The sequence below is a fragment of the Eptatretus burgeri genome, chromosome 15 (assembly GCF_056783735.1).
Source record: "Eptatretus burgeri isolate ZD-2024b chromosome 15, Ebu_testis_v1, whole genome shotgun sequence".
NCBI classification, from domain to species: Eukaryota; Metazoa; Chordata; class Myxini; order Myxiniformes; family Myxinidae; genus Eptatretus; species Eptatretus burgeri.
Genome location: NC_140975.1, coordinates 48,020,483 through 48,034,466, shown reverse-complemented (window position 1 = coordinate 48,034,466; position 13,984 = coordinate 48,020,483). Strand labels below are relative to the sequence as shown.

Sequence of the window (13,984 nt, the reverse complement as noted above, 5' to 3'; positions counted from 1 at the left end):
GTGAACAGTGAGCCTGTATTTTAAGAGTTTCACTATAAGTGGGTAACTCGTAGACCTCGTATGCCTTGCAGGGTGAGGGTGAGGAGGGGAGAGGTGCAGAGCAAGGAAAGGACTGAGGGTGCAAGACCAGGAACGAGGTGGTAGATGACAGAGACCAACGACCTGTCGACAATGGCAAAGTGATAGGCTCATAGACTCGGCTTCATCGTGGGAGATTCAATCATCTTGAAGGCCTTGGTTTCCATCTTGAAGGATTCAATCATCTTGGCATCGAGGTGAACAAGGTGTGAAGTAGGGCCGCCAGCCCAGAGGGGAGAGCAGCATTCTATCAAGCTGTGGGTGAGAGCCTCGTCGGTGGATAGGAGTTCAGATGTGCCAAGGACTTTGCACGACGGAAGATACCTTTGGAGGCCAACTTCGAAATATGGTTTGTCCACAAAAGATCATGGCTGGGAGTGAGACCCAAGAGTTTGAGTGACTGAACTTTGAGAGGGCTGTTGAGAAAGCAGATGGGAGGGTTTATTGTACAGTCCTTTTGGAGCGAGTGTGTGAGTGAGTGAGTGAGTGAGTGAGTGAGAGTGAATGTGTGGGATTTCTCAGGATTAAAAGATATTCCAAATGTTTGACCAGTTTGTGATTTTGTCAAGATCTGAAGAGAGGGAAGAGAGACGTCTGGATTGTGGAGGTTGTGGATTCGATGGAAAATCGAAGTAGTGGGTTTGGAGAACCATTCCCCTCCTTTACCAAGTTTTGGTAAAACTACCAAAATGCCTTTCACGGGCACACATTGTCGGGAGTTTTTGTAACAGACTGTAACCTATCAACTCTTTAGACGAGTTGATCAGGAAGTTATCTAACTGTTTTGTTGTACAGAAACGCACCTCTTTCTCAGAGGTACACGTAATTACAAGTGTTACGGCTTCTTTAAAGGTTTTGTTATACAAAAAAAACACAAGGCTCGTTATGGAAGGTAATTGTACACGTGTGGAACACAAACAATCACTCATCTTGGCTAAAAAAAAAAAACACTATTGGTTGAAATGAAATCCGCGATAACAAAATCGGATTGCAATTGGTTGCCCACGATATTAGAACCTGCGATATTTGAAGGTTTACTGTACTTATGAGCTGATGCCGTTCAGTCCAGTTGCTGAATCAGCGGTGAAGATTACCAGAAAATTATCCACCTTCTCAGGTGCAAAAGACGCACAGTCTCGGAGCAATTGTGTACGACTGGGAAGGGTGGGTACAGAGAGAGTGGTTGGGGACACAAGATTTGGAAGCAACACACAATTGAGGTATTAGACCTTCACATGAGTGGAATCTACAAAGGTGCCATTTGAGGAGAAAGCGACAGAGGGGGAGCATCCACTATAGACAGACTTGACAAGGTGCCGCTAGGTTTTTGGATGGGAGAGACGAGTTTGAAAGCTCATTCTTGAGATTGGACAGATGTTGTTTTTTGGCTCTGCTGAAAGTAGACACATACTTGTGGGCATTGTGGAATGATCTGAGGTTGCCTTCATTTGGATTTGCCTTTCAAGAGGACAATGCAAGTTGTTTCAAGGCAAATGCCTCACCAGATCATTCAATGTACCATCAGTGGGATGATGGATAAGATAACTGAAGACGAGATTGGTTGAATCTGTGCATGATGGAGACCAGGTTTCTGTGGAAGAATTCCCAGATCGAGTTAATATCAGGGGTGGTAGATATACGAGTCCAGTCCTGAAGTAAGATGGTGTCTTGCAGTCCCTGTCAGTTTGCCTGAGTGAACTGCCAGACTCACCGGTGCTGAGTCTGTTCTCTGAGAATGGCCAGAGAGATATTGACCTTCACAAGCACATGATGAGATGAACTAATCGGAACAGAGGAAGAGCAGGAGACATTTGGGGGGAAGTTTGGCATCAACGAGTCCAAAATGGAGGATTTGCCATTCAGAGGAATCTGGGTTGGAAAGTTCACAGATTGAGTCAGTCCCATGGATTCACAGAAGTCCTTTGCAGAAGTTCCATGACCGGTAAGTGGTACCACACCCAGCCAATCACCACATATGAGGAGGAGAGAATTGGAAGGTGTGGTGAAAACTTGGTCTATGTTGCCGGAGAGGGACGCAAATGGAGTTATCACTGTTTGGAAGATGGTACAACACAATGACAAACATGAGGTGGGAGCGATGGGGAAGTCACATGTCAGAGGTACTCCTGGGGTTTGGGAGGTGTAAGAGCAGTACACAGAGTGAGCAATGGAGTTCTTGTTGTAAAGTGTGACTCCTGCTGCTGGGACGGGTTCAGGTCTATGAAACTGGAAGAAGCAATAGTCAATGAGGTTTATTGGCAGCAGCCTAGATTGAGAGATCTTTCAGTTTGGAGCTGAGGCATCAGATGTTTGAGGTCCACACAGTTCACGACAAAGGATGAGGCACTGTTGGCAGGTTGCAGGAATGTGGAAAGGAGCTTGTGGAAGGGACAGGGCCAGGGGGTGGCGGGGAGGGGCTGGATTGGTGAGAAGCTGGGAGTTGGTGGGGTGGGGGAAAGTTTGGAATGGTGGTGTGGGGAAAACTGGGAGTAGTAGGGATTCTGGGGATTGGGGCGGGGGGGGGGAGCTGTGAGGAGATGCTTGGAGCGGTGGATGTGTTTTGCTGAAATGGGGCACGGCAGAAGCTGAGGGAGTGTAGCCGGGAGGGGGGGCATGGGTGAGGGGGAGACCGGAGGAGTGGGGTGAGGGGGAAAATGGGACGTGGTGGTGGGAGGAGGGATATGCAGGTGGTGGGCTGAGAGGGATACTGAAGAGGAGGACAAAGAGAAGGAGTTGTGTTGGGAGGATGCAGGCAAGTCGGAGATTAGGGGCGGGTACTGACTTTGAGGGGTTTTACACTTGTGATGAATGTGAAGGGTAAATATGGGACTTTTGAAATGGTGTGCGTGTGTGTGTGTGTGTGTGTGTGTGTGTGTGTGTGTGTGTGTGTGTGCGTGTGTGAGTGTGTGTGTGTGTGTGTGTGTGTGTGTGTGTGCGTGTGTGTGTGTGTGTGTGTGTGTGTGTGTGTGTGTGTGTGTGTGTGTGTGTGTGTGTGTGTGTGTGTGTGTGTGGTGTTGGTGTTGTTTTTTATACCGATTCGGCTCGGCTCGCAGGGAACTTTTAACCTGTCATTGCTAGCGTAAAATCTGTACTTCAAATCATCTTTTAAACATAATTTTCAGCATTTAGAGTTCAGATGAGAGAGTGCTGGCTAGTTTGCGATGGTTAACCATAATTGTGTTCTTGTATTGAAATCGGACTCACGGAAATATCACATCATGAGAAACATCTGTAGAAGAGAGGAGTTGGGTTCTTACCATTTCCTGTTGATACAATTACCGAGCTTCAGCCGTAGTTATAACACACAAAGACACACACATATACACATGAACGGATGCTTCTCCTTTCACCAATACATGTATAATTGAGTATAGTTTATCTTGTGGCCCCAAAACCAAACAAATAATATCTACTTATAACAGCACTCACAGCCCATACCATTCCCACTCACAAACCCTCTCCCCCCCCCTCCGACCTTCCCCTACCCCCTCCCTCTTCTCCCCCTCCTTCCTCTTGTCCTCCCTCCTTCCTCACAAACATTATTAATAGTAAATATCGTCATTTTAAACATACCGTGTGCATCGACAAGCCCCAGATATGACCTTCCCATCGATGTTAAGATGCAGGAAGGTTTTGCTGGAACACACCATCTTCAGCCTTTCACGGGCACACATCGTCGGGAGTTTTTGTAACAGACTGTAACCTATCAACTCTTTAGACGAGTTGATCAGGAAGTTATCCAACTGTTTTGTTGTACAGAAACGCACCTCTTTCTCAGAGGTACATGTAATTACAAGTGTTACGGCTTCTTTAAAGGTTTTTTATTTTTTAAAAATCATTTAATTCCACAATCCTTATCTGGGAGCCATGAAATATGTCCAAGCCATCCAAATTCACTTCATTACGAAGGGGTTCTGCGCATGCTCGCCGAGCAATCGGGGCGGGAATACGTCATTTTGAAAGTCCCGTATTGATGGTTGTAAGCGGTCAAACTCTGCAAACTGGACTTATCAAGGTCCCCAATCTGGATCTACGCAAACGCATGATGGGAGGGGTGAAAAGAATGGTTGTCGAAGGCATGGAGGAAAGTGGTGCTGTAGTTGACGGTTGATGGACCGAGTTTACGAGTGAGACAGGTTTGGGTAATAAGCCTTGTGAAGATGAAGAATATGCCTTTTTAAGAGGAATAACATACAAGTATTTTAATGGAAGAAACGTTTTTCAATCAAAACTCAGTTTGAATAAATTGAGAAGAGTAGGCCATAAAAATGAACGAAGTATGGAAGTACAGGCAGAAGGGAGGAAGGGGAAATAGAAGTTGAGGAAGCTGAAAGGGACTGTGCTTGGGAGAAAGAAAGCAGAACAAGGCACCACGCGGCATCAAAGCAGATGCGTAATTTTCACGCTGACAAGCTGAGCCCTGGGCGAGTCGGCCAGATAACCACAAGGACATAAATGCGACAATACAGTGTAACAAGGTCCGGCTTAACACGGGAAATCGGACTAAAACTCAGATAGCAATACAAGAATGAAAAGGTAACAGACACGTCAGATCTGGTCCGGAAAATTAAGGTTTGATGAACTGGAAGGAGGAACTGCACGACCCAACGTTGGACATGCTGAGACCCACAATCTTCTGCCTGTTCCGGGTCTGAGCACAGTTTTGGGTTTCTGGTTCTGGGTCTCGGAAGCCTTTTTTTTAAGGGAATCAACTGGGATGACCTGCACCTGAAGACGCCCCTTAAACTAACTGCGTTCCTCTGTGCAATCGCAGAGGGCGACGAAGACTGCTCTGGGAATGTAAGGAATTCTCATTGTCCATTATATTTTAATTCATCACGCATGCACACATTAAAATTCATACCATCTTCCCCACAACTTCATCTGAACTAACTGGCCAGTCGTTCTCTGATTCTCCTCTGGGTCCTTTCTTAAATATCGGTTTTACATTTGTGACTCCAATCATCTGCTGCCTTTCTTGACTTGAACGAGCTGTTAGATATCAGGTTAAAAGTGTTAAAGTTCGATGGTTTTTTTTTTTGCTTACTCCAAATAACATGTGCTCCTTGAGATGCTCGTGGCACTGACGTTCTGTCAAAGTTACCGGAACACTCTCCAAGAAACTTGATTGTTTGTTTGTTTTTTAAACATTTAATTATTATTTTATTCTTCCTTCTTGGTTGTTTGTTTTGCATATGTGTACATTTCCTTACACCATCTGGTGCTTTGGACAGGTGACGGACCCAGGGCAGAGGCTTGGCTGTGAGAACTGCGGAGGTTTCCAGCCCTTGCGCTCGCACCCTTTTTTTGAGGGAATCAGCTGGGATGACCTGCACCTGCAAACGCCCCCTAAATTAACTGCATTCCTCCCTGCCATGACAGAAGATGATGAGGACTGCTATGGGAATGTAAGGAATTTTCAATCTCGAATATATTTTCATTCAAAAAGCACGCACGCACACACACACACACACACACACACACACACACACACACACACACACACACACACACACACACACACACACACACACACACACACACACACACACACACACACACACACACACACACACACACACACACACACACACACACACACACACACACACACACACACACACACACACACACACACACACACACACACACACACACACACACACACACACACACACACACACACACACACACACACACACACACACACACACACACACACACACACACACACACACACACACACACACACACACACACACACACACACACACACACACAAACACACACACACACACTCGTACATGTACATGAAATAATCTATTCGCTGAAAGCTTTTTATAGTTAACAGGCTTTTAGATTTTCCTTCAGTGTCAGACAGCCTTGGTGGGAATATGCGTCAGCAGTGTGTGTGGGATGTTCACTGTCTGTGTGAATCACCTGAATGAGATGATGGGCGGATGATTCTGCACTGACAAGTTATGGGAGTAATATTTTGTGTCTCCGAGATGTATTCCGAACGTGGTGACAAGTATTCTGGGAATATTTGCTGAGCCTTGACAGTTGTCGAGCTGACTTGTCAATACCTCCCCGTTTGATTTCGATGTTTCATCAAAGCAAGTAATCATTTCACTCGATCGGCATCCCACGTGATCGTGAAAGGCAAATTAGTCATCCCTGTAGAATTGTCTCATGAAACGGTCATCAACTTTCCATCCTATTCACCACCACCCTTATGCCTTCTGCATCTCCTTCTCCCCTTTGGCAGCAGTTCCTTTGGCAGCAGTTCCTTTGGCAGCAATTTCCTCATCATTCATTTGCAAATGGTTGCCTTGAAGTGTGCTGTTGGGGAGCGTGGTGGGAATTTTTACCCTCACCAGAGAGGAGAGGTTATTGCACATGAGTCCGTTTGTCTTTTTGTTTGTTTACCTGTCTGTCTATCTGTTTTTCTGTCTCTGTTTGTTTGTCTGCACAGATCTTTAGTGTTTTACTCTGCAGCCACTTGTCAGATTGAGACAAAATTTTCACCGGAGGAGCGACCGACTACTCATGCAGAGTGTTTAATGATAATTATGATGTCATAGGTCACGTGGTGTGGCAGACATGTTGGAAAAATGGAACAACTTTGGACCTCTGTATCTCTGAAACCACACCAAGAAAAAAATTGAAACTTGGCACGTGACAAGTACTCCACATGGGGAATAAGTGCGATTTAATTTTTTTAAAATTATTAGTATTATTATTATTTTTTTTTTTACTGCTGTCTTAGGTGCCCTCGTTATGACGTCATAATTGCATATGTAGAACGCTACCTCCAATCAGTATGAAAATTTTTGAGGCTCATTTTGGGATAAATTGGTCCACAGAAAAAGAAATTGATGACCTCATCAGTCATGTGATTCGGCAGCCACATTGTTTTTTTGTTTGTTTGTTTTTAAACTTCAAAAATCTTCTCTGAAATGGCTGAACAGATTGAGGCAAAACTTTACATGTATGACCACCTTTCCATGAGGAACAAAACTTTCACACATATGACATTTTAGGTCACATGGTTTGGCAGCCACATTGGATTTACCCGAAAACCAATAAAAAAAATCTTCTCCAGAACAGCTGGACAGATCGAGGGGAAACTATACACAAATGTTCCCCAAGCTTTGGGGATACCAGGATATTCACAAATAATTTGTTACATGTTCTGGCAGCCATATTGGATGAAGTGAAAATCCTGCTTGGCTGAATGCCAAAACTATGTGTTTGCTTCGAAATCTTGTGTCACAAGCCCATCGCTTTCTGTACCCACCTTACCCAGTCACACCCAGCTGTTCTTGGACTCTGTGTCCTTTTCTCCTGACTAGGTGGAGAGCTTGCTGTCAAACCTCAACTCAGATTCTACACCCAGTCCAGATGGCATCAGCCCACATGTCCTAAAAACCTGCCCCTCTGCTCTTGCTCACCCTCCCTCTGTTCTATTCACCCTCTCATTTGCTCAAGGTCATCTGCCATCTGCTTGGAAATCAGCAAACATTACCGCTCTACATAAAAAGGTGCAAAAACAGATCCCTGCAACTCCAGATCAATCAGCCTTCTCCCAATCATCAGCAAGGTTATGGAATCCATCATCGCTTCAGACATTAAATGCTTCCTCTTCTTCAATGGCTTGATTTCTGATCATCAATTTGGATTCAGATCAGGTCACTCTACCCTGGATTTGCTACTCCTGATTTCTCAACAATGGATGAAGCTGCTAAATGCCAGACGAGATCAAAGCCATCTCCCTAGACATATCACGTGCTTTCAATACGGTCTTGTGGCACCCCATCCTGCTCACCAAACTCTCTTCCTCTGGTATCCAAGGCAATCTCCACTCATGGCTCGCAGACTTCCTCTCCTGTCACAGTCAATATGTGGCCCTCAGTGGAATTCTTTCATCCCCTCTTCCCATCCAGGCTGGAATTCCTCAAGCCGGTGTTCTGGGCCTTGTGCTCTTTCTGGTTTTCATCAATGATCTCTCCGACTCTGGAAAATCCTCATCTCTTTGCTGCTAACTCCATACTCTGCCATAACCTCTGTTATTCCTCAGTTCGGCAAGCAACAGCCTTTTCATTCTCTGCAGATCTGGATAAAATCACATGTTGGTCAAACACTTGGAACATGTCTTTCAATCCTGACAAATCTCACACTCTCACTATGTCTCTCTGAAAGGACCGTTTGGACCCCCTCATGCCCCCCAATCTCCTTTCTCAACATTCCTCTTGAATAAGTCCTTTCATTCAAGCTTCTGGATCTCACTATCTGCCACGATCCTTCCTGGGAAAGCCACATTTCCAAGCTGGCCTCCAAAGCCAGTTGCTGACTTGACATCCTTCATCGTGCAGTCCTTCCTTGGCACACCTGAGCTCCTGACCATATACAAAGCCTTCTTCAACAGTCTGATGGAGTACTGCTCTCCTCTCTGGGCTGGCACTCCTGCCTCTCATCTTTCTCAGCTTCACGCTGTGGAAACCAAGGCATTTAGGATCATTGGTATCTCCCGCAATGAGGCTGAGTCTTTGGGTCTCTCACTTTTCACTAAAGGCAGGTTGATGGTCTTTGTGTCTTCTACCATCTCCTCTCCTGTCTCACCCCCCCCCCACCTCCTGCTCTGTCTGCTATCTGTTCCCCCCATATTTCCGCAGGGTGCAAAAGGTCCGCCAGCAACCTCCTTCTGGTAAAACTACCAAAATCAAGAATCGTTGCTCACCTTCACTCTTTCATTCCTCTCTTTTCCCGCCTTTAGAGCAAACTTCCACACTCTCTTCAATCCCACTCTTCCCTCCAGGTCTTCGAAACAGCTGTTCACCACAATCTCTTCTCTTCCCTTCCCCCATCCAAAACCATGATCTTTTCTACCCCTGCTAATCCACCCCAAACCCACCTCCTTCAAATTCCCTGCTTTCTTTCCTGAAAGTCCCTGTAGTGTCCTTCTTGTTTACCCTGTGTACCCCACCCCATCCCTCTCCCTCCACAGATCTCATCATGTCTCTCTTCCCCACTGTTTTGTGCTTCCCTCTCCCACCCCTCTTGTCTCCTGCTCCCCTTGTTATACATTCTGTGTGTTAGCTCTTATACGAGCCTCGACATTGTATAACAAAAATAATCATAAAATGTTGTTCCGTAAGTACACGTGTTGTGTGGTTACCCACCAATTACCATCCTCGTGCGCGCAAAACGTTTCGGCCTGGCTTTGAGTAAATCCCTGGGGGAGATATAGAGTTTGAAAGTGATTTTGCTTTCCGAAACCGGCAGCAATTGTATTCAGACCGGTGAACCGGGGCAAACCACATTAACCACTTGGGCGTGATCCCCTTTAATATCGGCCATTTGCGAAGCATATCGCTTCAGCGTAGCGGGTCTACATAACCAAACCGCCAACCTCACAATATTATTGTAATGTCATGAGCTAAGTGCCGAACAGGATCGGACTGCAGAGCAGGTAAGCTTTTGGGTAAATGAAAAACTGTCTGTGCTAAATGAAAAACTGTGCCTTTCCATTATTGTTATGGTTCCTTTGGCAGCAATTTCCTCATCATTCATTTGCAAATGGTTGCCTTAGCTTTGATGAACATTCGATCCGTTGCTTCTGCTTTTTGTATCTTTAAAAACTGTACTAAAGTATCTTTTGAAGCAGCACCTATGCCTTGCATTATCTCATGAACCAAATGAAGACTTTTTCTGAACTGTTTCTAATGTGCCAACAGTATGAAGACCTGCTCAGTGCATTTGGTGGGTTATATCTGGATCAATCATCACCTATTGACATCCCTGGAAGCTCTAAAGCAGGTCGTAATGGGTCAAGCACAGTATCTCCTTCGCCATCACCTGGCTCCACACGTGCCAGCAACGGCAGTCTCGGTATATCACCACGTAGTGAAGGTGACCCTCTGCGGAGAACCACGGCCGTGGACGATGATGGCAGTTGCTTGGATCTGGAGCTGGAGCTATCTTTCGAAGAACATCGGCGTCTGCTCGATCGACAGGCCAAAGAGAATCCCTGGTTAGTGAATCCACTTGTTTTGCGAAACTGATCAAACTATGGAAGTGGAGTTTACTTTGTTTGACATAAAAATTATGGTCGGCACCAACAACTATGAATTTAAATACACCTCTTAAGTTTGACCTTTCACTTTCGTGATCAAATCTAAGCTGCCTTTTTGTTTAAGAATTCTACACATAATTTGTTCGTTGTTTTATTCCTTCATGCATTGTTAAGTGTAACGTCTTTTTTTTCACATTTTACATGACTGTGAACAAATTGATGTTGGACACGAGTTCACTTTTAATTATAAAGGTGTCTTTGTCTCCTTCTGTCCCCCCCCCCCCCATCTGGCACTAGACATTGTGATTATATTAGCCATTCTTAGTCTGCAAGATCAGCGGTTTCATTCAGATCCTGGCCAAGTCATGCAAATGACGTTAAAATGGTACTTGTTACTTCCTTGCTAAACACTCAGCATTTGGACGATAGAGAACCTACAAACCTTGTGCGTTTGTATCCATTAGGAGAGAGAAAGAGGGGGGGAGGGGGAGAGAGAGGGAGATGGATATATATATATATATATATATATATATATATATATGTATATATATATATATATATATACATATACATACATACATATATGTAAATAGATATAGATAGATAGATTTCTCCTTTTTATAAATGACTCACTGACTGCAGAGAGAAAAGCGATGCCACTAGAAGGTGGTGCCAGATTCCAGAGTGCACTGAGAAGAGGTTTCCCTCAAGGTCAATGGCATTATTTCTCATTTTTGAATCGAGTCCTGTGGCTTGTTTTTTTGTGCCTCCGGTGACAAAGTCGCCAGTGGCATTATGTCTTCCCATTGTCCGTCTGTACGTACATATGTATGTCCATACGAATTTTCTCCATTTTCTCTGCAACCTTGCCTTGCAAGGTTGGACAAATTGATTTTGATAAATCCTGGGGGGGTGGGGGACAAATCCAAATTTGACAAATCCATCAAAAAGAATTTATAAAGAATTTTCAACATCGATGCGACTACTGATGCAGAGTGTTTTTTAATGATAATTATGACGTCATAGGTCACGTGGGGTGGCAGCCATGTTGGATAAACTTTGGACCTCTATCTTATAAACTTCCGGTTCCGGGTTTGGAGCGTCAAGAGGTCTCCTTAGGGGCTCACTGCTGACGTTCTCAGTTAAGTTTCTGGTCGTTATTGGTCCCGTTTTAACTGTTTAATTTTCTCACCTACATGTTACTGTGTGTTCCTAGTTCGGTTTTGTTTCAAAAATCGTGCTATTTTGTGAGTTTTTGTCGACGTTCTTACCGGGTGTTTGAGGCCTTGGCCTTGGCCTAGGCTTGAGGCCTACCGGTTCCCCTCGGTGTTCGATCGGTTTTTTTTCTCCCCATTACCTTCAATTTCTATCCTCCCCACTTTCCTAATGTCCCGCATTCTCCCAACTAATCTCTCTATTTATCTTTAAAAAAAAACAAAAAAAAATAAAAAACAACAACAATACCCTAACCTTCTCCCGATTCTGCTTCTTCTTCTTCTTCCTTTTATTCTTCCGCCTCTTCTTCTTCCTCGATTTTTTTTCGACAACACTTCCATGACCTAATCTGTTGAAAACTCTCTCAAACAATAATAATAACAAAAACGATCTTATAATGCTTCATCGTCCACTCTCACACATGTGGTACTCTTTACTGTTTCATAATGCACAACTCTTCTGCTATTTTAACAGACTGCTCTCATTTCGACCTCTCCTTCATTCCTTGCCGAAAAAATCCAACTGTTACAGCGTTTCTTCTCTCCATTCTCTGAATTCGCCTTTATTGCATCCATCAAGAATTGTGAAAAGAATCGCATCTCTGACCTAAAACTTAAAAAAAAACCCAGTTTGCTATGAATGTTCGCTTTCCATCAACCATTCTTTTTTTCCAACTTCAGTGCCAACTCACCCCTCTCACCCCTCACTCTCACTCTCACTCTCAAAGCAACCATCCCACTCTTCTCCCTCCAAGCCTCCCTCTCACCTCTCTCAAAAATTCCCCCTCACCTTTCTCCCACCTTTCATCCCCCTCACTCATTCTTCTCAAAGTTGCCCCCCCTTTCTCATCCACGAAGCTTCCTCCTTCCACTGCCCTCTCACCTCCATCTCTTCACTCCACCTCCTCAAATCCTCAACTGCCTTCTTCCCCCTCTCTTGTCCCCCCTCTCCCCCAGCACCACAGAGCCTTTTCTCCTCCTCATTCTCAAACATCAACTCATCCTGGGAATTCTTTCAAAGAAACTTGCTCTCCCTCATGCACAGATTTATCCCCTCTCGTCTTCAGTTGTCCTACCCTTCCTCCCGCCCTTGGTTTACTGAAGTTTGTGGCGAGGCAGTTGTCCTGAAACAACTTGCCTTTGCCTCATGGAAAGCAAACCCAACTGAGGGCAATCTCGGTTCCTTCCACAAAGCTCGGAACAAGTGTGTATCTACCCTCAGGAGAGCCAGAAAACAACATCTTTCTCATCTCAAGTCTGAACTCTCAAACCTCTCTCCCTCCTCAAAATCCTGGTGGCGTTTAATCAAATCTGTTTCTGGTGTATGTTCCCCCTCCATCCCCTCCCTTACCTCAAATGGCCACACTGCTGATACCGCACGTGATAAAGCTGAATGTCTAAACTCGGTGTTTGCAGCTAAATCTTGTGTCCTAAACCCATCACTTTCTCTACCCACCTTACTCAGTCGCACCCAACTGTCCCTGGACTCATCCTTTTCTCCTGACAAGGTGGAGAGCTTGCTGTCAAACCTTGACTCAGATTCTGCAATAGGTCCAGACGGCATCAGCCCACGTGTCCTCAAAGCCTGCTCTTCTGCTCTTGCTCACCCTCTCTCTGTTCTATTCACCCTCTCATTTGCTCAAGGTCATCTGCCATCTGCTTGGAAATCTGCAAACATCACTGCCCTGCATAAAAAAGGTGCAAAAACAGATCCCTGCAACTACAGACCAATCAGCCTTCTCCCAATCATCAGCAAGGTTATGGAATCCATCATCGCTTCAGACATGAAATCCTTCCTCTTCTCCAATGGCTTGATTTCCGACCATCAATTTGGTTTCAGACCAGGTCACTCTACCCTAGATATGCTGCTTCTGCTCTCCTATCAATTGATGGAGGTTCTCAATGCCAGACAGGAAATCCGAGCCGTATCCCTGGACATATCACGTGCTTTTGACACAGTCTGGCACCCTGCCCTACTCACCAAACTCTCTTCCCATGGTATCCAAGGCAATCTCCACTCATGGCTCGCAGACTTCCTCTCCTGTCGCAGTTAACGTGTGGCCCTAAATGGAGTTCTTTCATCCCCTCTTCCTGTGCAGGCTGGAGTTCCTCAATGTAGCGTTCTGGGCCCTGTTCTTTTTCTGATTTTCATCAATGATCTCTCCGACTCTGGAAAATCATCATCTCTTTGCTGATGACTCCATACTCTGCCATAACATCTGTTATTCCTCAGTTCGGCAAGCAACAGCCTTTTCATTCTCTGCAGATCTGGATAAAATCACATGTTGGTCAAACACTTGGAACATGTCTTTCAATCCTGACAAATCTCACACTCTCACTATGTCTCTTCGAAAGGACCGTTTAGAACCCCCCTCCCCCCCATCCACTTTCTCAACAATCCTCTGGAAGAAGTCTTTTCTTTCAAGCTTCTGGGTCTCACTCTATGCCATGACCTTTCCTGGGAAAGTCACATTTCCAACCTCGCCTCCAAAGCCAGTTGCCGACTGGGAATCCTCCATCGTGCAAAGTCCTTCCTCGGCCCTCTTGAGCTCCTGACCACTTTCAAAGCTTTTGTGCGTAGCCTGATGGAGTACTGCTCTCCCCTCTGGGCTGGTGC

The 13,984-nt window shown here is 45.2% G+C and overlaps 1 protein-coding gene across 2 annotated transcripts in view; it reads left to right on the top strand.

Moving 5' to 3' along the window:
* The window catches only part of PDPK1 (3-phosphoinositide dependent protein kinase 1), a 125,858-nt gene that overhangs the window by 80,325 nt on the left and 31,549 nt on the right, over positions 1-13,984 (top strand). For both annotated transcript variants that reach the window (XM_085858463.1, XM_085858462.1), the window contains 2 exons: positions 5,313-5,486; positions 9,816-10,111. In XM_085858463.1, coding sequence (XP_085714589.1) covers positions 5,313-5,486; positions 9,816-10,111 — 470 coding nt within the window. The remainder of the gene's footprint in view (positions 1-5,312; positions 5,487-9,815; positions 10,112-13,984) is intronic.